Source organism: Fukomys damarensis, unplaced genomic scaffold, assembly GCF_012274545.1.
Source record: "Fukomys damarensis isolate Sample0158 unplaced genomic scaffold, DMR_v1.0_HiC HiC_scaffold_26, whole genome shotgun sequence".
Taxonomy (NCBI): Eukaryota; Metazoa; Chordata; class Mammalia; order Rodentia; family Bathyergidae; genus Fukomys; species Fukomys damarensis.
The window spans coordinates 18859409-18885420 of record NW_022900938.1 but is presented as its reverse complement, the minus strand read 5'-3'; the positions used below and the strand labels follow the sequence as shown (position 1 = coordinate 18885420).

The 26012-nt window shown below is 35.1% G+C and overlaps 1 protein-coding gene across 1 annotated transcript in view; it reads left to right on the top strand.

Moving 5' to 3' along the window:
- Agps (alkylglycerone phosphate synthase) overlaps positions 1 to 26012 on the top strand; it is a 163636-nt gene that overhangs the window by 104064 nt on the left and 33560 nt on the right. The window contains exons 17-19 of the mRNA XM_033756298.1: positions 1590 to 1679; positions 9938 to 10037; positions 16113 to 16170. Of these exons, the coding sequence (XP_033612189.1) occupies positions 1590 to 1679; positions 9938 to 10037; positions 16113 to 16170 (248 nt within the window). The remainder of the gene's footprint in view (positions 1 to 1589; positions 1680 to 9937; positions 10038 to 16112; positions 16171 to 26012) is intronic.

Genomic DNA, 26012 nt, shown 5'->3' with positions numbered 1-26012 from the left:
ACTGACTGGTGTTTGCTATCTTAACCTTTTTATTCTCCCAATTGGGGAAGCTAGTCATGTGCTGTCTTTTTATTTTTGTTCATCCATTCCCATATATACTTACATATTTACTTAACTGATTGACAATTTCTATTTTATGTAGAGCTACATATTTGGGTTTTAAAAGCAACTTCTTTTTTTTAGCTTTTTGAGACAGGGATCTCACTATGTAGTTGAGACTGACCTGGAACTCACTATGTAGCCCAGGCTGGTCTTGAACTCACAGTGATTCTCCTGCCTCAGCCTCCCGAGTGCTGGGATTACAGGCGTGCGCCACCACACCCAGCTAAAGCAATTTCTTTACTTGAAATTTTAATAAATAGCATTAATGGAACACAGCTGCACTTTTTTAAAATGAAAAATGTACTTGCTAGCTGTTTAGCAACTTGCTTTGATTTCTGACTTTTAGCTAGAGACCATCTTCCACAGTAAACTGAAGTATGAGTATCTTCACCTGAACACATTATTAGGTCAGTGGCCTCTTCATGCAAAAGACATGTGAGGAGTTAATCCATGTGACTAGTCTTTGTGTATCTCAAACTGGCCCCAGAACAATGACTGCACCTGTTAGGTGCTCAGTGAATATTTTGCATAGTGTTATAAATGAATTCTAGAATAGTAAGAGACTGCAGTCTAGAAAAATAGTTGTGCTACTGAATTGGAGATTTTAAGTTTTGGAGATATCAGTAGGAGTCTTGTGATTAAAACAAATACTTATAGATAGTATGGAGTGAAAGAAAATAAGGCTTGTGAAAGAAGCCCCCAGAACCTCAGCATACGTGGGATAGTCATACAGATGGAAGCTGGCAAGTAAGATTTGAGAAATTATTTCTAGGGCATTTGGGGAAAATCCAGAGATAAAACAAAAAAATCCCAGGAAAGGAAGAAATGATCAACAGTGCTAAATTTGCTAGTATTTTAAGTAAGAATTTAAAAGTATATAGCTATGTTTATGTCCTATAAAATGATTAGTCCATTGGGCTATATTGAACCTCATTCAAGTTCTAAGAGAGAATACTTTCAGAACTCTGCTCCCTGCAAATCTGTATGGAAAGTATCTCATTGGCGATTATAAGCTGTCTTGTTCCTTCTTCCATCTCCTCTTCATTATCTAGCTACCAATGAGGGTTTAGGTACAATCAGGTCTTAACATGTCTATGTTTCCTATTGCATTTATGAGGAATAAATACATAAAAATGCATTTAAACTGAAATCTAGTCCACCCAGCTGTTTAACTTCCAAAGGACTATACAATCAGATGGATTGAATTAGTATCTTTTTTTTTTTTTTTGGTACCAGGGATCGAACTCAGGTCTTGAGTTTGAGGCACGTGGCAGAACCACCGAGTTAAATCCCCAGCCCCTGGATTAGACTACTATCTTTAGACTACTTAGTGATAGCACTTAAATTCCATTTTCTAGAGTCAAGATAAAGAACTTGAAAATTTTAATTACAAGAATTTCAGACTTGAAGGATGCCAAATAAACCAATGCTTGTTAAAATTTGTGTAGTTGTCATTTGAAACTTAACACTGTAATTATCTTTTCTAGGGTTATAGATCTCTGTAGAAATGTAAAAGAAAGAATAAGAAGGGAATGCAAAGAGAAAGGTGTTCAATTTGCTCCTCTTTCTACATGCAGGTAAGTTTTCTTGTTTTAATTAATAGTCCTTATTCTGAAAAACTTATTTGATCAGTGGGGAAATACAATTTGCTAGCTGAGGACAAGCTTCAGTCTACTTCACTTGGCAAGCTTTGCTGAGCTCCACACACCACCGTGTGAGGACTGTGCCACTAGGACCCTGTAGGAGCAGATCGCCCCTTTGTGTGTGAGCCTTCTGCTGTGTATGGACATCATGGCAGTGAAGAGCGAAGTGTCTGCGCTTCTGTAAGAGAGGATTCCTTTGTTGACTGAAACTGTAAATGATATGTTTAGTCAGCACTGCTCTTTCTTTACCCGAGAAGAAGCACTCTTCCAATCAAGTGAGTGGGAGCAGAATAAAGGAATGAGAGGAGCGGAAGACTCATGATGATTAACTCAGGGCTTTCCAATAGATCTTTCTTTGATAATAGAAATATTGGCAGTGTCCAGTATGGTAGCCACAAGCCCCCTATAGCAACTAAGAGGTTAAACATGACTATATGACTAGGGAACTGAATTTTGTTTGTTTTTTGGGGTTTTTTGTTGTTGTTTTGTGGTTTGTTTGGTGTTTTTTTTTTGTTTTTGTTTTTTTTGTACCAGGGATTGAACTGGGGACCTTGTGCTTGTTAGGCAGGTGGAAGAACCACTGAGCTAAATCTCTGTCCCAAAAGATAAAGTATATTTTTGTTTATTTGTTTTTGCTTTTTTGGTACCGGGGATCAAACTCAGGACCTTACCCTTGGGGAACTGAATTTTAAATTTTACTCAATTTTTAAAATTAATTTAAATTTAAAACTCCATGTATGGCTAGTATCTTCTTTATTGAACAGTGCGTGCCTAACTGATGGTCTTGTCCTCCTTATTAAATAGCGGCAGCCCAAAAGAAGGGTTTCTTGAGATGGGATATTTTGTATTCAGTCTTTTAATATTAATTTTCTTTGTAAATACCAGGATATTAAATGCATAAGGATTGTCTAGAAAGTTACAGAATTAATTGGAATGGAGGATAAATGGAAAGGGGAACCTTAAAATAAATGTAGCAACCTTGCATTTTGTGTTGTACAACAGCCTCACTTTTTCCTCTTCTGTTTGTGTGTAGGGGCAGGTTCAATCCCCAATATTACAGACACGTTATTTACTGTATAAAAATGAATAAGAGTTAAGTAGTTTTAGCAACAGTATATTTTTCTATTATGATGTGTACCCTGTGCTTGGCTTCTGAAACAGGAATGGTTCAGTAACAGCATTTTCTGTATGCCCAACTATCCCTGACTTACAATGGCTTAATTTAGGATTTTTTTTTAACTTTACAGTGGTACAAAAGCATACCCATACAATCATTCTGTTTTTGAGTACAGTATTTAAAAAGTTACATGAGATTTCAACACTTTATTAATTTATAAAACAGATGTTTTGTTGGATCATTTTGCCCAACTGTAGGCTGATGTGCCTTGGGCATTTTTAAGGTAGGCTAGACTAAGCTCTGGTGTTTGGTAGTTAGATTTATCTGGCATTTACAGCTTACGGTATTCTCCCTTATTATGGATTTATTAGAATGTAGATATGTTTCTGTTCATGATGCTGTTCTCTGATACACCTGGAAGTACTTATTCTTAGCCCAGAAATAGTCTCATGCCTGAGCCTATTCCAGCCCAGGATCAAGGTCTGGCTACCCACTCTGCCACAATGACAACTTTCTGCCAATTGTAAAAATTTCTTATATTGCCAGACTGCATTTGTCTACTGCTTGTTCATAACTGAATCTTGTCAAGCTCTAATTTTTTCATAAATAGAATGTAGTAATAATATTATCCCTTGATTATTGGAAGAATGAAATGACAAAGCATATGAAAAACACTTTCAGCTCTGAAGGGCTACATAAATGCTGGTAGTATTATTATGATACATTTACATTAAGTTTGAACCAGATACTCATACTAGGATGAATAAGGAGAATTTGGATATTTGATTTTTTTTTCCCCCAGTGACAAATCTTCTTGAAAGCATCTAATTACTAAGCCACTGGGAAAAGTATCCTTTAGAATTTGATAAGTTGTGCTTCTGGAGGATAAGAAAGTAAAATTCTAACATGAAATTGGAGGAAAATATTGCTCTTAATTCTTTACTATTTGTTTGAACCAGGAGAGTCCTCTTGCAGAATCTTTTCTGCTTCAGTGTGGGAGCAACTATCAGTGTTTGATGACCTTTGCAGAAAGTACCAAGTCAAGTCTGCATACTTTAGAACAAGTATGTTGGGTTAGAACCCAAATATAAAATCTAAAAATGTGGGTTTTAAAATTTGTTGCTGGGTATTTGAGATTTCAGAAGGAAGGAAAAATAAAGATCTCTTCTATATAAGAAAAAGTTTACAATCCGGCAAAAGCTAGTGGTGGCTTCCTGATTGACTTTACAGAAAACCTTTCTAAATGAAAATATAAGACTATTCCTGTTACTTCTGAGGGTATCTTTAAAAATGAGCCACTTATCTTAAAGACTTTAAAATCTAGGAACAAAAAAGTTTTCATTTGTATTGCTCTTGGGATTCCGGTCTGGCAGGACTCTTCTATTATAACCCTAAAAACAAATCAAGCCTAGTAATCCAGAAACAATTTATTACCATTAAAATTTGGAACATTTTAAATAGCAGGATAGAATCAATTCTTGTGAGAAATTTTATTTCACGTTTTGCCAAGTGGCAGTTGAACTGATTTTATCCTCTCCTCCTTTTGCCCCAACTCCCTTGTCATGATTTCCCAAGAACCTCACTCTTCCTCATTATGAAAATATGATAAACAATTACTTATTTAAAAGGATTGAGAAGGGTCAAGGGGAAAAAATGAGAACCGAGACCTGTCATGTAAAGGTACAAGATCCAAATAATGGATGTAACTATACTATATACCTAAAATGTACCAGTAAAATACTCTGCCTTGGAGCATACTCTATAAAAACACTTAAGTCTTGCTTTTTAAGAAGATATTCATGAGGCCAAGAATCTTCATTATATATTGTAGCTATTAGATAGAATTAGTATATTTAAATCGAACTGGGTATATGCTATGTTTATTAAGCAACTGTTTTCTTATATATTCCATTTCATGATTATCTTATAAAAACCAGTTTAGAATAGCCAAAATCCAGTTACTTGAATAACTTCGATAAGAGTTTTAAATGTAGTAATATTTCTAGAGCAAGAAATAAAACGATTAGATATAATGGTTAACATTTAAGTAGGTTAATTTTAATTTAGTTTGATTTAAACAGCTAAATAGTGGCCAAGAAGATTGTTCTGTTAAATAGAAAGAGATGGGCTGGGGATTTAGCTCAGTGGTTCTACTGCCTGCTTCACAAGCACAAGGTCCTGAGTTTAACCCCCGTACTCCCCCCCTAAAAAAAGACATTTTTAAGCTAATTTTTAAAAGAAGCTATATTCCAAAATTATTTTAAAATAATTGTAGCTATTATTAAAGTCAGAGATTTCAAGAAAGTAATTCAGATATGGGTTGTATTTATTGAGTTCATTTATTTCATTCTTATTTTGTACATTGGAATAGAAATTTCTACCTTTACTTTTCTAAAAAAAAAAGATATATGAGAAGGAGTTGTTAGTAAATCTGACACGGGAAAGTACTCCAAAAAATATAAAGCATAAAAATTTTTAGTAGTTCAGTGGCTGACAACCACATAATTACTACTCCAGGTTTTTTTTTTTTTTGGTACCAGGGATCAAACTCGGGAGCTTAATGCTTGCGAGGCAGGCAGCAGAACCACTGAACTAAATCCCAGGCCCTCTGCAGATGATATTGAGCATCTTAAGTGATAGAATTAATGGAGTAAAATTTAAAATAGCGTGGAAAAAAATTTTTTTTGTTGAGACAGGGTCTGTCTCACTATGTAGTTCAGACTGCCCTGGAACTCACTACGTAAGCCCAGAGCCCAGGCTGGGTTTGTAGCTATCCTCCTGCCTCAGCCTCTTGAATGCTGGGATTACAGGGATGTGCCACCACACCCGGCTTAGCATGAATCTGATTTAAAAGGTGTTAGGTCTGAGTAATTGTGAAATGAACACAAATTGAGGTTTTTCCAAAGGATCATTTTAGTCATTTAAACTTTACATTTGTTTGAGTTACCAGTAAGTTAGGCCCATCATGCTTTGTTGTGACTTTAGTAATAGCTATGAAAACTGAATTGTGTAATATATAGTCATGGATTTGTTGGAAGGTGGCAATGTTCTATTAATATTTAGCTATATTTTCTATGCAGTTATTCTGTTTGAGTGATACATATTTTTCTAATTGCTATAAATTCATTTTATTTCTTTCAAGTTTTATTCAAATTTGATTATTCCTAATGATAATGTCCTCATAGTTAAAATGTTTCTCCAGTTTTTCTTAATCTTTGTAAATCTGGAACTTTTTTTTTTTGGAACTTCAAATATAAACATTCAAGGGTTCTTTTTTATGAGTGTGAATTAACACAAGAAGAAAAACACAGCTGGCAAATCAACAGTAGCATTGTTAAACAGTTCATTTCTTCTGTTCCGAGGCACCTAACATTTGGCCTAAAAGGCCATTAAAATTTTAGATTAGATTCTATTTGTATTGTGTAGTAAAAAGAGTATTTCTTCTGTATTTGCTCCTTCTGTTAAATTAAATTCTTTGTGGGAACTCTGTCAATTGCATTTGGAGAGCTGACTATGATTATCTGAGGTCCTGTTTAAATGTTTTGTAAATTACATTTAGAAGGCACATTATCTCATATATATAATTTAATAATCCAACATTATTGATCTCTTTTGTATACACACAAAATATGTACATTTGAGATCATAGACACTATTTTAAGGTCACGTCACTGTATTTAATATCATTTGTTTTTTTCAAACCCTTGCTACTTAGTAATGTAAACTTGATAAAGATGCTATTCTTTATTTTGTCTAATCCTATGCAGTATTTAAATACTTCTCCCATTTCTGAGTTTTAAGTTCTCATACTTATGCTAACTTTGAAGTAGTTTGGGAGACTTGTAGCTGATCACCAAGTTCCATGTAGTCCTTTTGAGGACTATCTTTATAGCCGTATACTTAGGTTTTTTTTTTTTTTTTTTTTAATCTCTACTGAAGGAAATGGGGTTTTTGTTAAGTTCAAGTCATTGAGTAAACATTGACATAGCTTTTATATTTTTAATTTTGAGAATAATCTAGACTTACAAAAAAGTCCCTGGAATTTTATAGATAGTCCCTATATACCCTTCACATATCTTCCCCAAACATTAGTATCTAATGTAATTATAGTATAATTGTTAAAACCAAAAAGTTAGTGTTGTTAGAATACTGTTAACTAATCTACAAACCTCTCTTTACCATTTTTCCTACTGATTTTTTTTTTTTTTCTGACTTAGAGTCCCATCTGAGCTTGCATAACGTGTCTCAATCTCACGTCTCCTCAGACTTCTTTAATCTGGAGTAACTCCTCGCTCATTCTTTATTTTCCATACTGTCACACTTTTGAAGAGCACTGGACAGTAATTTTGTAAAATGTCACTCACTTTCAACTTGTCTGATACTTCCTTGTGAGGAAATTAGAGATGTTGACAGGAATACCACAGAAGTGATGCTCTAACCTTGGTGCATTACAACAGGAGGAACATGACATTGAGACACCTCAGTATTGGGGAATTGAACTTTGATCACTTGGTTAAGGTGGTGCCTGCTTGGCTGCACAACTCTTAAGATTAGTATTTTCTTCCCATTTTATTTAATAAATATCTTATGGGGAGAAACTTAGAGACAGTGCAAATATTTTATTTGTAATACTATCTCCTAATCATTAAGCTCCATTAATGATTCTGGATTGAATAGTTATTATTGTGATATTTGCAAATAGTGATTTTTGGTTTTGTCATTCCTTTTTCTTTCTTTCATTTTCTTTTTTTTTTGGTACCGGGGATCAAACTTGGAACCTTAGTGCTTGCGAGTCAGGCCACAGAACCACTGAGCTAAATCCCCAGCCCCATTCCTTTTTCTTTTATCAACTGAAATTCATGGTGAGGAAGCCCTGATCCTCCTTTCACTTTCCATCCGTATGGACTAACAGATAATTTTACTCTCTGGGTTATATCCATTGTTGTCATTATTCTCTTTAGGATTCAAATTCTCCCAAATTTGACCATTGGGAACATCTGTAAATTATCACTGAGTTCTTTTGACAGGGGAAAGTAGTTTTGAAGAGAAATAAAAAAGGGTGCTCATGCTTGGGAAAGGTCAGCAATTAAGGCACAGTGGAAAGCATAAGATATGAATGAGTTGTAGAGGTGGGGATTTAGCTCTGTGGCCCCATGCCGGCCTCTCAAGTGCAAAGTCCTGAGTTCAATCCCCTGGTACTTTCCCCCAAAAGGAAGGGTAAAAAGCAGATCTGTGTGCCACCAAAGGTCTGTGAGCTCAGAATTGGTACTAAATGAAGATGCACCTCACTTTCCTCACATACTGTCCCAGCAGTGATTGCCATTGTTCACTGTTGCTCCTTTCATCTTGGCTTCTTCCTCAAATTCTTTGGTTTTGCTTATTCCTGGTGTTTGAATTGTGATGACTTTCAACTCACCCTTCGCTACTCTGTTCCCTCTGTTTGCCCATTTGCTTCCTGTGCTTCTGGATGTCTGGTTTTTTACTTTCCTATGTTATCTCCTGGTTAATTTTATCTTGAAATGTGGCATTTTTCTTATCTAGTACAGTATCCTCTTCTGCCAGACCTCATTTAGGAACACTTTTCTAGGCACCTTTCCCAACCTGACCCACTCAGACTTTCCTATTCTTTGTGTTTTGATTACCTCAGTATTTTCTCTGTGTAGTCTGTGTACTGATTTTCAAGCTACATTAGAACTGTAAATGTTGTCTGTCTTTCATGCATCATCAGACAGTTTATCATACTGAGCCCAGGATTATCAATAATCTTTTCTCCTATTACTCTATATCCTGAGGGTAGATCTTATATTGACTTTGTGTGCTTAAAAGAGTTTCTCCTAGTGCATTTAAATTATCCAGATTGAAAAAAGTGTTAGTGATATTTATTTTACTTCTTTATTAAATTTAACCAGGAGTGCAGCTCCTGCCCCCACCACTTTATACCCTCAACTTCAATGGTTTACCTTTTCTGATCAGAATCTTTTAAGTCTTTTGAGCCGTGAAAGCCAAACAAATGACAAGTTGTTGTCAGAGCACTTAGTGTATTTTCAGGATGTTGTAACTTGCCTACATTTTATTAAAATATATTTTTAAAATAATGAAAATTGCTTTTGGTCAGTGTTTTCACGTTTGTATAGATTACAGCAGTTCATGTTTCTGTCTCAGCAAGGATAGGGCCAAGGAACAGAACAAGTTTCCTGGTTCTCATCTAACCTTGTCTTTCTTTCTTTCTTTTTTATTTTTTTTCGGTACCAGAGATTGAGCTCTGGTCCTTGCACTTGCAAGGCAAGCAGCAGAACCACTGAGCTAAATCCCTGGCACTAACCTTGTCTTTCTCAAGGAGCAAGCATTTTATATCATGTCAGTCCACTGCGACAATACGAAACATAACCAACATCTGCACATGTGGACTTGTTTGATCTTTTGGCAGGAAAATATGCTTTCAAAAAATAATGGAGCTATACTATTTGTGATATGGATGGTCCTCAAGTATTGTTTTAATGTAGTCACAAGAAGACTAATTGTATATAAAATTAAATACAAGAAACAGAAAAAAGTCATAGTATTACTTTTGTCAGGCTATATGCACTTGGAAGTGTCATGTTTTTGTTATTTTGATCATGTATTTTAGAACAACTGATAACAATACTTATCTGACTATAATTTAAATGTTTTCACACATAGCTCCCACTACCTCTAGATAATGAAACAACTTCAATAAGATCACTCAAAATGGCATCTTATCAGAATACCGATGAACTTTTTGCTATGTTTGTTTTAGTAATACAACACTGACCAGAGAAAGATTAAATGGATGCTTATAATATTGCCATGTTAAATTGCCATTTAAATAGAAATAGAATCTTTTTATTTCCTACAGCATTCTTAGTTTGCATATTTTAAGCAACAACTCCAAAGAGAGACAATCTGCGTTTCTTCTGTGCAGTAGGAGGCTAGAGAATAAGAAATAATATTAAATTAATCATTCAGATGATCTTGCCTTTAAGTTTCTAGATATTAAATCAGTTTTCACTTTAATATAAAGCCCTTGTGGGGATTTTGTCTGTTTTTTTTTTAGGGTGACGCAGACTTATGATGCAGGTGCATGTATCTACTTCTATTTTGCCTTTAACTACAGGGGAATTAGTGACCCACTGGCTGTGTTTGAGCAAACTGAGGTAATTTTGCACACATGCATATAACGTTTACATTTTTTATCAATTTAAATAAATTTTAGTAATGTTTTATGAATTTTAGTTTGACTCTTTAGTCACACGTCATTTACCTGGCTGCTAGTTTGTAGAAATGAAAAGTATATTTGTTACCCTAGATTATGTACTGGATTGTGAGTCTGAAAATTAATATTCTGTACACCTGTAGTGTGTGATTATTTGGTTGTTCCTTATATAATAGCTGATTAAGTTCTATAACAATAGGAATTCTAGTGACTCTTGGGATTTTTTATATCACTTTGGTAGCCTACCCATGTTTAGGTGGTGGCTGCTGTGGAGATCAGCAGCCCTCATGTTTTTTGTTTGTGTTATTGTAATATCACCATTCTAGGTTTATAAATGCTTTAAAACTATGCATAGGCCATTAGCACTCATTTGCTGACAGTTTCTTTTCTTTTCTTTTTCAGTATTGGGAATCAAACTCAGGACCTTGTGCTTGCAAGGCAGGCGCGGTGCCACTGAGCTATATCCCCAGCCCTCTATTATATATATATTTTTTCATTAAGTTTCTTCATATTTTTAGTTGTATAGTACAGTTACATTCATCATTGGAATCTTGTACCTTTAAATGATATGTCTTGGTTTCTGTTGTATTTCTTAAGTGCCCTTAAGCTACTAGGGTTTTTTGAGGGGATTAGGTTGGTACTAGGGATTGATTCCAAGGCCTTCACACTGCGCTACATTCCCAGACCTTGTATTTTTTATTTTTTATTTTGAGACAGGGTCTTAATTGCTACATTGTCTAGCTGGTGTTGAACTTGGAATCCTACTTCAACCTCCAGAGAGCTGGGATTGCAGGCATGTGCTGGCATGCTCAGCTAAGCTGCTAATTTTTATTAAGTCTTCTGTTGATTGACAGTATTTCTCATTACAAGCGTGTGTAGAGCTGAAGTGATAGATGAAACTCTGGAGGAATTTGTAGGAAGCAGATTTCTTAGGATATCAGGTGTCCTAGTGTTTTAACTCCATTATGTTCATGCCAAAAATAGTACCTGTAAGATAATTTCAGTGGACAGCAAACTTTTAGATCCAAACTATAGTTAGGATTTGGTTGGCTCCCACTTAACCCTGTCTTCTTTTTTGTCTCCCCACCCCCAGCTTTTTTGAAATATAATTGAAACACAATAAACATTACATATTTAAAATGTATAACCTGCTGAATTTTGACCTATATATACCTGTGAAACCATCACCCCAATTAAAATAATATATTCCTATCCCCCTAGCTTTTTAGTACTTTGGTGTATCAAAGGTCCCTTCCCTGTAGCACCACAGAGTGAGACTGCTTCGTCTTTCCCATTCTATACTGTCATTTGCTGGGTGCTACTGATACTAAGGAATTACTGCCTTATTTGGAATAATTTGTTAGAATTCATAAATTATTAGAGCAGATGTTGACATATTTCTGGTTCTCTTAGAAATCCCTAAGTGAGGGTTCTTAGAGACTACTTGCACTAAGATATGGTCTATCTGTTCCATATGGGCCCTCTTTTTAGGATTAAAACAAAGGAAATTTAAAAAGGTTTTGTTTTTTATCTTTGATCCCCCCACATTTAGATATTCATAGAACTGACAACTAAAAATAATTTGTCCCATGTCATTGATCGAAAAAATCGTCTCCGTAAAGGTTTTTATGGTCAATCCCAATAACTTTGTAACTCATATTGACTCGGATACCTCCTGTATATTAGACAACTAATCTAACTTATTTAGACCCAGTTTTTCTTTATCTGTGAAATGGGAATGATTATAAATAACCATGGAACCTTGGTTCACAAATTTGATTCTTTTTATGATTCTGGTCACAAACCAAGTTGGATGAAAACCAAATCAAATTCACTGGTTAAAGCTTTTGAACATATGGATATAATAGACGTCTGTAGAGTGTTCCACCCCACAAAATCAGAATATACATTCTTTATGGCTGCTTATGGGTCATTCTCCAAGATAGACCACATACTAGCTCATAGAACTGGTTTGAATAAATGCAAAGGAATCAAAGTTATCCCCTGTATATTATCAGATCATAGTGCAATCAAGCTGGAGATCAGTAGCATAAGAAACCGTAGGAACTTCACAAACACATGGAAATTGAATGACACTCTCCTGAACAATCAGTGGGTCACAGAGGAAATTAAAGAAGAAATTAATTTTTACAAATAAATGATAATGCCAGTACAACATACAGGAATCTGTGAGACAGAATGAAAGCAGTTCTACTTGGAAAATTCATAGAATTGAATGCCCACACTAGGAAAACAGAGCAAGCTCAAATAAACAACCTAATGATGAATCTTAGACTCCTAGAAAAACAAGAGCAAGAAAAACCCAAAGCTCATACAAGAGAGGAAATTATAAAGATTAGAGCAGAAATCATTGCAATGGAAACTAAGAAAACAATACAAAAAAATAAATGAATTGAAGTTTGTTTTTTGAAAGAATAAATAAAATTGATAAACCCTTAGCTAACTTTATCAAAAAAAAGGAAAGAAAAGGCTCAGAGGCATGCAATTAGGAATGAAAATGGTGAAGTCACAACAGATCCAACAGAAATCCAGAGGATTGTCAGTATCTACTTTGAGAACCTGTACTCTAATAAAATGGAAAACACAGAAGAAATGGACAGATTTCTAGATACTTATGAATTACCAAAGTTGAACGAAGAAGATAAAAACATTTTAAACACCCCAATTACAATCAGTGAAATTGAAAATGTAATTAAAAGTCTACCAACAAAGGAAAGCCCAGGTCCTGATGGATTCATTGCTGAGTTTTACAAGACATTTAGAGAACTACTGCCACTACTCTTTAAACTTTGCAGTTAAATTGAAAGGGAAGCAATACTTAGAAATTCATTCCTAGAAGCAAGTATTACTTTGGTTCCCAAACCAGGGAAAGACACAACTAAAAAAGAGAACTATAGGCCAATCTCCTTAATGAATATAGATGTAAAAATCCTAAATAAGACAAACAGAATACAGAGGATCATCAAGAAGATCATACATCCTAACCAAGTCGGATTTATTCCAGGGATGCAAGGATGGTCAACATACATAAATCAATAATTGTAATATACTATATTAACAGTGTCAAGGACAAAAACCATATGATCGTCTCGATAGGTGCAGAAAAAGCATTTGACAAAATTCAACACCCATTCATGATAACCCTGCAAAAAATTGGAATAGATGGTCTATATCTCAATTTAATAAAGGCTATCTATGAAAAACCAACAGCCAACATCATATTAAATGGCCAAAAACTGAAAACTTTCATGTTAAAATCAGGAACAAGACAAGGATGCCCACTATCACCACACCTCTTCAATATAGTTCTGGACACATTCGCCAAAGCAATTAGACAAGAGAAAGAAATTAAAGCAATAAAGATAGGAAAGGAAGAAGTTAAACTGCATTATTTGCTGACGATATGAAGACCCCAAAAACTCTACCAAAAGATCTCTAGACTTATTGACACTTTTAGCAGAGTAGCTGGATACAAGGGCAACACTCAAAAATCAATAGCCTTCTTGTACACAAATAACAGACTCACTGAGAGAGAAATTCGGGAAACAATTCCTTTCACAGTAGCATACAAAAAAGTATCTAGAAATCAATCTAATGAAAGAAGCAAAAGACCTCTATACTGAAAACTACAGCACTGTGAAAAAAAAGATCGAAGAGGATGTAAGAAAGTGGAACGATATCCCATGCTCCTGGGTAGGAAGAATCAACATAGTGAAAATGGCCATACTACCAAAACTGCTATACAGAATCAGTGCAATACTTATTGAAATTCCAACAGTATATTTCACAGAACTAGAAAACAATAATCCACAAATTCATTTAGAACCAGAAGAGACGTAGAATAGCAAAAGCCATCCTAGGCAACAGAGAAATGGCAGCAGGTATAACAATTCCCAATTTGAAAGTATACTGCAAAGCCACTGTGATAAAAACAGCATGGTACTGGCAAAGAAACAGACCTGAGGATCAGTGGAACAGATTGGAAGTTACAAAAACACCTCCACATGTACTCACCTACCTCATCTTTGACAAAGGAGCCGACCATCCTCACTGGAGGTAAGATAGTCTCTTTAATAAATGTTATTGGAAAAAAGTGGATTTCAACCTGCCAAAGATTAAAACTATACCCTTATCTTTCACCATGCACTAAACTAAAATCTAAGTGGATTAAAGATCTAAATATTAAAACAGAAACACTAAACTTGCTGGAAGATAAGTTAGGCAGCACTCTTGAAGACATTGACATAGGAAAAGACTTTATGAACAAATCCTCAGTAGCACAGGAACTAGCAGAAAGAATCAACAACTGGGATCTCATCTTATTAAAAAGCTTCTGCACTGCAAAAGAAACCATCAACAGAATTAAGAGACAACCTACAATGTGGGAAAAAAATTTTACCAGCTGCTCCTCAGACAAAGGACTCTTATCTAGAATATATAAAGAACTCAAAACAATCAGCCCCCCCCAAATATAAAGACCCAATTCAAAAATGAACACCTGAAATGAACAGACATTTCTCAGACAAGTAAAAGCAGCAAGTAAATATACGAAAAAATGTTCCACATCACTGGTCATTCAAGTGATGCGGATGAAAACAACACTGAGATAGATTCTACCTCACCCCACAAAGAATGGCTGCTATCAAGAAATCAACCAATAACAAATGTTGGCAGGGTTGTGGGGAGAAAGGAATTCTTCTCCATTGTTGGTGGGAGTGCAGACTGGTGCAACCACTGTGGAAATCAATATGGAGACACCTCAAAAGAGCTGGGACTGGAGGTTCCATTTGATGCAGCCATCCCTCTGCTGGGTATCTTTGCAAAATAATTAAAAGAATCATAACACAGTGATATATGCGCACCTATGTTTATAGCGGCACAGTTTGCAATAGCTAAAACTTGGAAACGGCCCATTTGCCCATCAGTTGGAGACTGGTTAAAGAAAATGTGGTTTTTCTGTAAAATGGAATACTATTCAGCCATAAAGAATGAGAAATTAGATTCATTCATAGGAAGGTAGATACATATTGAGGATATACTCTTAAGTGAAATAAATAAGTCACATGTAAATATCGAATAGTTTCTCTGGTGTGAAAAACTAATAGTACATATGTGAAAAACTAATAGTACATAAGATCCTAATGATATAATTGACAATGTGAATTAGGAAGACAAGGGCTAAAGGTGTAGGGAAAGTGGGAAGGGTAGGCAAAAGGTAATAAGGGAAAAGAAAAAAATATGAGAAAATGAAAAAATGGAAATAAAGTGTTTGCAAATGGGGAGGGTAAGAGAGGGTGAAGGGAGGGCAGGGACAAGGGGAAAAAATGAGAACCAAGACCTTTCATGTAAAGGTACAAGATCCCAATGATGAATGTAACTGTACTGTATACCTAAAATGTACCAGTAAACTCAATGAGAGGAAAAAAAATTTACTGGTTAGATTCATATTGACCTTACAGGGAAATTTGATTTGGTTTTCGCTGGTTGCTTTGCAACCATGATTGTGGAAAAAATTGATTTTGTGAACTGAGGTACCACAGTGTTTCATAAGCTATAGTGAAAATAAATTAAATACTACAAACAGATTGCTTGGTTCTTTTCCGAACATACAGGTAGTTGGTAAATGTATGTTAATAGTGCTTGTTGGTCTGAAATGTTTACTGACAGTAGAACCTGACTCTGCATTTACCACTTTTTACTGATTTAATCATTAATTTAGTGCTGCTGAATTGGTCATTTTGCCTTTTTTCCTCTACTGGAATTTTGAAGTAGACTTTGTAGGTATTGTGACTACATACTAGGAAAAAAATCCTATAAAATTAGGTTGCATATTTTAATTGCTTTTAAAGCATAGTTAACCCAAGAGGGAGGGAAATTATGTTTCTGGTTTGTTATTTAACCTAGGAAGTATGTGTCTCCTTTGGGAGCTGGGTCTCTCAAACTCTAAAGTGCAAACCTAAGTAGCAATGATATGTTGTGTTGTTTCCAAATACAGGCAGCTGCTAGAGACGAAATCCTTGCGAATGGAGGGAGCCTGTCACATCACCATGGAGGTATCTTATTTTGGGGGTAGAAGTTTTAGTATTCCACTTTTTAAAATATTGACTTCAATAAAGTCCTGGGAAGAGTCATGATGTGAGTAATTTGAGAGCCCTGAAATTTCTTTCTTAAACAGCTTTAGGTCAGAGTAGCTGTGACTGAAATAAGTAGATTGAGGTAGTAACCAACAGAAGCTTTGTGACAAGCCTACCTAAGTATGGAGCCTGGCCACCCTTCCGAGTTCTGAACCTGGTGTTACCAGATAAGAGCCCAACTTGCCTGTACAGTATTTGGCTATTAGACCACAATTTTTTAAAGAGGGAAAAAAAAACTCCTTAGTTATTTTTGGCCATCAGTGGGATGCAGCTGGACATAAGTTGTACATATATTAAAGAGCTATTTGTTCTATCCATCCAGAACTCAGCAAATTAATACAGGATATGAAAAACTTTTTCTTCAAGATTTTAGTTCTGTTTTGTTTTACTTAATAGCCATTTGGTAAGTATCAGGTTTTATCAAAAAGTTTATCACATCAGCAGTAAAAGTGATTATGGTACACATGAGATATATCTGCCTCTGTTACTAGTAAGCTTAGGAAAGTAGTATGAGGCCATCTTTTAAAAGTTCAACAGTGAGGGCCAAGGATTTAGCTCAATGGTTCCACTGCCTTCCTCGCCAGTGCAAGGTCCTGAGTTTGATCCCTGGTACCAGAAAAAAAAAAGTTAAATAGTGGCAACTCTGTTGTTAAAATTGTAATTTTGAGATTGTTCACCATTTCTCTGTAACAGAAATTTATTCTTAGTATGTTCCTCCATATAATTTGATGCAGAGAAAAATAGAAATGTGTAGATTCTTAAATTCTTATAATTTTTAGAAAGGAACATAAGGATAAATGATTACCCAGTTTAAAAATTCAACTCCTATGCCTACTCCTACCCTTCTTTCCCCATTTTATTTTCACTCATAATACTGTCTTATATGCTGTGTGTTGTATTTTGAAAAGCTGTCTCCTTTTATTGGAGAGCTAGGGTCCATGAGGATGGGGATTTTTGTTCTGGGTATTGCTGTATACCAGAACCTGGGATGCTCGGCCCAGTCAGTGCTCACTGACTGAATGAAAGAGTTTGATGGACAAAGAAGAGGACAGTAGAGGACCTATGTCCATATATTGTTCTCAGAGCTAAACCCGGAGAATGTTAATGTGAATGTGTGTAGTAGTTAATTCTCAACAACATTATATCAGGTTAATATTTTGTATCACCTTACCCACAAATAAATGTTTAACTTTGTTGATCGATGAGCAGTAAAAGAACAAATTTGTCCTTTTCCTCCCCTTCCTCATTCTTTGTCCTTTCCTAATCAGGACAAAAATGAAGGAAGGAAGAATACGGATATTAAAAATTTCCCACGTAAAATTAAAAACTCTTGATTATTCTGAAAGTCTAAACCTAATTTTGGAAATTTAAATAAGAGGTATTTCATTTAAAAACTTAGATTTTAGCTCTGTTACAGTGTTCAGAAGGCCATATAAGTTATTTAAAATCTTTTAAATTCTATTTCAGGATGACACTATTACTATGCAGAAAACTTTAAAAAATAGATAATATCGTGAAGAATGCATATGTTCTTCATTTTAAATTGACCTAGTGTGGGGAGGAGACAAAATAATTTTGACATAATTACTTATTTGAAGAAAAATCAGAAACCAGCTTTGCCTTTTGGTTTGTGTGAAGAGCCAGCAGCACTCCTCTGAAATTGGGACGTGTAGATTTCTGAGTTTATAATGATAAATATGAGATAGGTTTGACTCTGGGAAAGGGTAAAAATAGCTGAATCAAGTGTATAAGGAGGAAATGGACACTTAATTGTCATTTAGGTAATTGGCTGTTAGATGAGCTGTTTCCTTAATTGTGGGATGATCTCAGTTCACTCTAGCACTACAGTGTTGGAAATTCTGTAGAGATAGAAAATGACAGAGTGACCTGAAACATTGCCGAGAAAGGCCAAGCCAACAGTTTTTTCCTTGGCCAGTGGTGTTGACGAGATCAGATGTGTTCAGCGTGGTATGGCCGTAGACTTGGCCAGCAGTTCTGGACCTCTTCAGGATCCGAGAAGATTCCAGTCTAGTAGTGGCTACAGTGAAAGTGGATGTAGCTACAGTGCTGATGTTCCTTCATCTGGTGTACCGAGTTTCTCGCTGATTCTAACAAAACCCGCATAAATATACCTGAAGTAATGTGTCACCACAAATTTTTAAAATTCACAAATTTAAAATAATAAAATTAAACACCTCTAATAAATAAATAAATAAAATTTGGATTTATTTACAAAAGCTCTGGTGAATGGTCCATTATATTAATCAGTGCACAGAAATAGAAGTTAATAATCATTGGGAAAAAATGTAAAATTTAGCTTATAATGTCATGATTATTCAAGTTTTGGTCCCAGAGTAAATGATGAAAATGTGCCCTGTGAGGATTTTTTTCTTTATTTTGTGTGTGTGTTTGAAGGATTTAATACCTTGTTATTTTTGATTCAGAATATGCTAATGCCTTTTAATATTGTATGATATGTTTTCCATATTGCAAATATCCCTAGTCTACTAGGCCTTAGGGTCCAGTAGAATAAAATATTACAGCATTTCAAAAGCCACTTATCAAAGCACGGGTGGGATTGTGAAGCCTCACCACTTTAAAGTCCACCCTTTCCTTTGAAAAGCACTCAATTACTTTAATGTGCATGTAAATGCTGTAGATGCTGAAACAGTGAAGAGAAGGGAGGCTAAAAGAAAAGAATTATCATTTACAAAGCTGTAAATGTTTGGTGGGGCTCTGCATAGCTTAATCTTCTTCAATTTGCTAGAAACGCAGCAGAGTAGATATTATTCCTGCCTTTAGAATAAGGATACTGAGATACTCTTGGTGTACAGTAATTGGCCCCAAAATCAGTAGTGATTGTTAGGGTAGAATTTGCATTTGAACTCAGGTCCTCCTCCTTCAGTAACCATGCCCTATTAACAACTGAAAGTGTCAGAAATGGTTACAATCTGAAAGAAGGTATAAACAGTTAATTTTAGAAATATAAGAAGAAATACACATTACTTTAAAAAAAAACAACTTTTAATTTTGACTTTGTCTGAATACCTACAGTACTACAGAGAAACAGAAAGGAACTAAATTTGAAATTGCCTCATCACAGATATTTTTATTGTTTTCTCAGTTCTTGTGTATATATCCATTTTACTTTCAAATTTTTGTTGTATTTCCTGAATGTAGGCATCTAACATGTCAACAGTATCATGAAATAAATACAGATTAGATTATGTTAAAGTGAAACCACTTGCATTGTTTATGTGTCTTTTCAGGTTCTAGATTTAGAAGTCTTTATTTGTTAAAGACTCCAACTTTGGTGAAATTATTTATTTTTAGAAATTAATTGACTTGGCATTCAAAGTTCGATTACATGTTAACTTACTGAGAAGCTCTGCCCTTAAATATAAATATTTTATTTCCGTCTTGTTTCTTACATTTTTATTTCCTACATGGTCAAAAACACAGTGTGTATGGAAACAAATTCCAAGCCTCCTGCTGTTCTCCAGTCCTTAGAGAAAAGAGTTGGGGCTGAATACAGTAAACGTCAGATGTGCTGATGCAGTGAAGATGCTTTCCCTTTCCGAGCTAAGATTCATTCTTCTGTGGGATTTTTCTCAGTCCTCTGACTTAAAAGATCATCTGTCTACTTGTGTGTGTTGATGATGCCAGCTACCAAAAGACATCACTCTTACAGCACCTCCTTTCAAATCTGTCTTCTCCCACTGGGGCTGGTGCAGGGGTCTCCTAACTGAGCTGTCTGCTTCCACTCTGTTGCTGGGTTCATTTCTTTCTGCTGGAGTAATCTCAAGAAATCTATGGTTTCTTCTCACACTCAGGAATAAAACCCAGACTTCTTATCATGGCCTTCAAACGGTGTATCTTTCTACCTCTCTTCCCTCATCTCTGATTACTTTTTCTCTCTAACAGTACTGGTCTTCTTGCTATTCTTCAAAGCAGTTGTCTTTGCCGTCAGGGCCTATACTAGCAAGCCCACCCCCCCCACCTCCTACCCCAACTGTTCTTTCTGTAGTTCTTTCCCCATATATCTGCATGGCTTACTTTCTTCTATCATCTGATTCTTCAGTAAAAATATCACCTTTGTAGCAATGTCTTCCCTTTCTGCATGTGCAGTTTCTGTGTTCTCCATTTGAATTCAGTGTAGTAAGGTTACTGTATTCTCCCGTCTGTCAGCAGTGACTAGCTGCTCTCCGTGGTTCTGTATAGTGGATGCTCAGGAATCTGTTAAGTGATTGGTAAGTGCATGCCCAAGAGCCCCCAGAACCTGGGACTGTTCACAAGTTTTTAAACAGCTCTGAAGCTTTCAAATTAAAATGGCAGTAGTCACCCTGCTAATTTAACTGCAAACGTTTAATAACCAGGCCTTGTTTGAATATAGGGTCACATTTCATCACAGAAGGGCTCAATTTATTTATAATACTTCTGGGAAAGTATGTTAACAGAGTCAGTCATTTACAGAGAAGCAAAATGAAAGAATGTACATTTGTCTGCTGCATTACCATCATTTTATTGTTCTACCCTAAATGCTGTATATATGCAGAGTTCTTTCAAAATTTTTCTTAAATATAAGCTTGAGGGGCTGACAAATAGGAATGAGTATAGGCTTTGGAATCAAATCTGTTAGACTTCTGGCTCTGCATTTAACTAGCTGTGCATCCTTAGGGAAATTTCTCCAAGCTGCAGTTGTCCTCACCTACAAAATAAGAATAATGAATAGAACCTACCTCATAGATTTATTGTAAGACTTAACTGTAACTGTGATAATATATGTAGAACATATAAAATGGCCTGTATACAGTAGGTACTTTAAAAAAAATTGTGGTGTATTTTTTTAAATAACAGCAAGGAGCTCTGGTTTGTATTCTTTTTTTTTTTTTTTTGGTACTGGTGTTCGAACTCAAGACCTTGTACTTTACGAGGCAGGCACAGTACCACTGAGCTAAATCCTGGCCCTCTGGTTTGTATTCTTAATCTCTTGTCCTAATAATTAATTTAAAAAGATGTGTACATCAAAGTATATGATTCAACAGTAGTCCTACACTTTTCATCTATAACCTACAGTTGGTCTCACTCTATAGGAAGAACTCTTCAAATCTATATGAAAGAAAAATAAATTTTCTTCACACTGTTGGCTATGAAATTTATTGTAGAAAAATGTCTATTTTTATGATAGTGTCTGTATTTAAAGTTAATAATCAGATTTAAAGATTTCAAATGTCCATTGCTATTAAGTACCTAGTCTTATAAAGCAGAAACCTTGTCAGTATGAATTTTAGTGTGTTTGTCTTGCTAAACACAATACTAGAGCTTTCAAAAGATGGCTTTATTTCTATGAGTACAAAAGATTTTTCTAGACTTTCACATTGAACTGATAACTCAACCTCTGAGTAGCATCTTTATTTACTGACCTTCACTTCGGGCAGTGTCATGGCACTCAGTACCATTTTTGAGTTTCAGAGTAAGTAGAACTGGGGGTTGGGAGAATATTGATGCAATTTCTCTTAGAGGGTTTGGCCTGTAATTGTGATTAATAACAGTTGCTTTCACTATCTGGAAACAGACAGGCTGGTTTGTCTGCCTACAATCATGCTGTGATAAATGGAGCTATTTTAACTCTGGTTTTGTGTATCAGAGAAAACAGATGTAGTCTGGAACTGGAGGCAATAGGAAATATAAAGCCTGCTTAACTTAATCTTCATAGTGCTTATTTTTGTAACTGACGAGCTGGTCAGTTTAAACAGTTTATGTCAGCCACATATTTAATTTCAATTTATGACTCAAGTTTTTCACTTGTTCATTTGCTAAAATTATATGAAAGTCCTTGTCAAGAAGTAAAAAAACTTGATTAAGTATAACCAGTCCTAGTTTAAATACTGGTGTTTTTTTACCTACCCCAAATTATTTCCTATTAAAAGCAGAAGGCAGTGGCTCTTAACTCTTTTTGTGGTCTTAAAAAATTCTTACATTGTATCAGAAATTTAAAGTAAAAGAAGCTGATCAAAAGATCAGTTTTGGGATTATTTAAAAAACCTATAGCATGAAATAAATGGCATCCCTACTGGAAAGGAAGAAATGAAACTGTACCTTTTTGTATATATCACATGATTGTTTATGTATAAACATAAATGTATAAAAGCATCAGCAAGATTACAGAATACAAAATCTCATACACAAATTAATTAAATTTCTGTGTATTAACAAACATGCAGAAGTCAATCTAAAATAAAATGCCATTTACCACTGGTCAAAAGAATAAAATAAGGGTAATTGAAACATACAAGGCATAATTCTAACAATATATATAGGTATATAAATACCAAATAAAAACTGAACAAATGAAGAGACATACAGTCCTCCTGGGTTGGTGGGAAACTCATTATATTAAAAGATGTTAGTTTTCTCCAGATTAGTTTTAATACATTTCCTATCAGAATTTTAAAAAGAAGTTTTTTGTGGATATAGGAAAGATTATTCTAAAATTTATATAGTTAAGACGAACTAGATAAAATAGTTTTGAGAAAAAATGTCAGAACAATCAGTCTAGGTATAGTAATCAAGATTGTGTGGTATTGAGGCAAGACACAGATCAGTGGAACAGAATAGAAAACCCAAAAATAGACCCACACAAGTATACCAGCTTATTTTGACAAAAATACAAAAGCAACCTAATGAGAAAGTAAATCTTTTTCAAGAAATAGTGCTGGGGGCCGGGGATTTAGCTCAGCGGTTTGGTGGCCTGCCTTGCAAGTGCAAGGACCCGAGTTCAAGCCCTGGTACCAAAAAAAGAAAAGAAATAGTGCTGGAGTAGTCGTACATCGTGAAGGAAAACAAAAACAAACCTTGACCTAAATCTCATATCTGTACAAAAATTAACTCAATAATCAAATGACATTAGATGTAAAACATAAGACTTTCTAACATTTAGGAAAAAAATAGAAAATCTTCAAAATCTAGAACTGGACCAAGAATGCTTAGATTGGACACCAAAAGTATAATTCACAAAGGAAAAATTGACAAACCAAATTCCCTCAAAATTAAGAACTTTTATTCCATGAAAGACCTCACAAGGAGAATAAAAGATGGAGTGCAGAGTAGGAGAAAATATGTGCAACAGAAGATACATCTATAGTATATTAAGTGTTCTCAAAACTTAATAGCAAAAGCAAACAGTCCAATTAGAAAATAGAGTAAAGTGAGGCGGGGGATTTAGCTCTGGTTCCGCTGCCTGCCTTGCAAATGCAGAGTCCAAGTTCCATTCTCAGTACCAAAAAAAAGATACATCTATATATAATATATTAAATATTCTCAAAACCTAATAACAGAAAGCAAACAGTTCTATGAAAAAATAGACAAAAGACAAGAAACATTTCACTGAAGATGTACAGTGACAGACAATCATTCAGGATCAGCTTTATTCATAATAAATGGAAACAGCCCAGTTACTCTTTAGTTGGTAAATAAACTCTTGTACAGCCATGCCATGGAGTTCTACTCAATAATCTTTTAAAAAAGAACTATTGATGCCTGTAAACAATTTGGTGTATCTCCAAAGAGTTACCCAAATGTATAAAAGCCAGTCCCAAAAGGTTATAGTATTATTCTATAACATTTTTGAAATGACAATTGTAGAAACAGAGAACAGACTTGTGGCTTCTGGGAGTCATGGCTAAGGAAGAGGTGACTGTAAACTGGAAACATGGAAACTTTTGATGGTGGAACTATTTTGTATCTTGACTGTATCAGTGTCCTTATCTTTTGAGAGTATAGCCTTTGTAACATTCAGTCTTTATCATTTTACCATAAGAGTCATAGAAAATTTGTTTTGCACTTTGAGTATTTCAGTTTCTTTTTTGTGACTGGCCTGTTTTCACGGAACTTAGAGGGTGGTTGTATTTTTCCACTGAAACGATTTTTTTTTTTTTTTTTTTGGTATTTTGAGACAGGGTCTCACTATGTAGTTAAGACTGGCCTGTAACTCACTATGTATGCCAGGCTGGTCTCAACTCACTGGGATCCTCCTGAATGCTGGGATTGCAGACGTGCACCACCACTGAAGGCTCCACTGAAGCAGTATTGTAGTTAGATTCTAAGAACAAATTCTAAAACCAGTTTAGCGCTACACTTTTTCAGCTGTTTTACAGGTTAAGCAGATTTGAAAACTATCAAAATCTATAGCAAGAATAGACTGCTTCTCCCTTTCCCTGCCCCATACAGCTACAGATGTTCAGTCCAAGACAGCAGGTCAGGGACAGTATTTGTTTGCTGTATTCTACCACTTGCTATGTTTGTAGTAGCTTACAGACTCAAGGGAACCATCAGGAGAGGATAGGTGGCTTGTGTAACACCATTTCTCTTTGGACCTCTAAAGGAACATTTTCTTCAAGCAATTTTATTTCTAGAACATTATAAATAAGATGTTTGCCTAAGAAAAATTCACATTTTAAATTGTTACAGAATATATAACTTTTTATCATTTAATGTGATTAGTAAACACTTAATCCTGATAGGTATTTTCAAGTATAACATCTGTTGAGGTGACAATAGATAAAGTTTATTTCTCATGTTCTGCAGCAATGCTGTTCATTTCAGAAGCCAGTATGGTACATGTTAAATTTAAATTATTAAAATTAAAAATTCACTTCCTTAGTTGAACTAGGCACATTTGAAGTGTTCTGTATCCACATATAACTAGTGGCTACTGTATTGAATAGTACAGATAGGGCCAGGGATTTAGCTTCATGGTGCCACCACCTGCCTTGCAAGCGTACGGTTCTGAGTTCAATTCCCCAGTACCAAAAGAAAACAAAACCAGTACAGATATAAACATTTTTTTGCAGAGCATTCTACCAGATAGTGTTATAAAAAAAATTTATTTTATACCTATTTTCACCTTTTGGTTGGAAAAATGTCCCCAAAATTATGACTTGAACTTTTTCTTTTTAATAAATGTTAGATTCAAGTCTCTAGGTGTTAACTTTTAAAATAAAGTCACCCCTGTCATTTATCACTGATGTTCTTACCGTGTAACTTCTGCTTACCCCTTTTCCAAAAAAATTCTCTCAGTTTGATCAGTAACTTCAAGTTTAGAGTAAGATCGCTTTGCAAACAGGAGCTACGTGCTGCTAATTTAGTTGTAGCTGTCAAAGTACACCTTTATGAAAATAGTTGGGCTCTTAGAAGATAAACACATAAGTCCCCAACTTACAAACATTCGAGTTGTGAACTTTCACAGGTGTCCTGTGTAAGACTCACTCTGTTGGACTTAGGAATGTTCTCCTGGAACAGAACTTGTTTGTATGCTGGGGACTTACTGTAGATACCAGAATTTCTTGATCTTGGTACTGTTTACATTTCTGGCCAGATTTCTTTTTGGGGGGGTGGTCTTGTGCACTGTAGAATGTTTAGCAACATCTGTGGCTTCTACCCAGTAAATGCCAGTTCATGTCCCAGTTGCAACAACCAGAAATATCTCTAAATATTACTAAATGTTCCATGGGGGCTAACATCACCCCAGTTGAGGACCAATGAAAAGAATTTAGAGTCCTAGAGATTTTGAAGGAAATGAGAAGTTTAGGTTCCATGACATACTTTCTCCTGTCAAAGGTATTGTAGAGTAACTCTGAATATGTCCAAGAAATAATGTCAGAATATAGGGAATGCAAGGCAGATACAATCAAAGGAAATTTAGGAAACCCAGATTGCTTTCCCTAGATTTTTTTTTTTTTTTTTTTTTTTTTTTTTTTTTC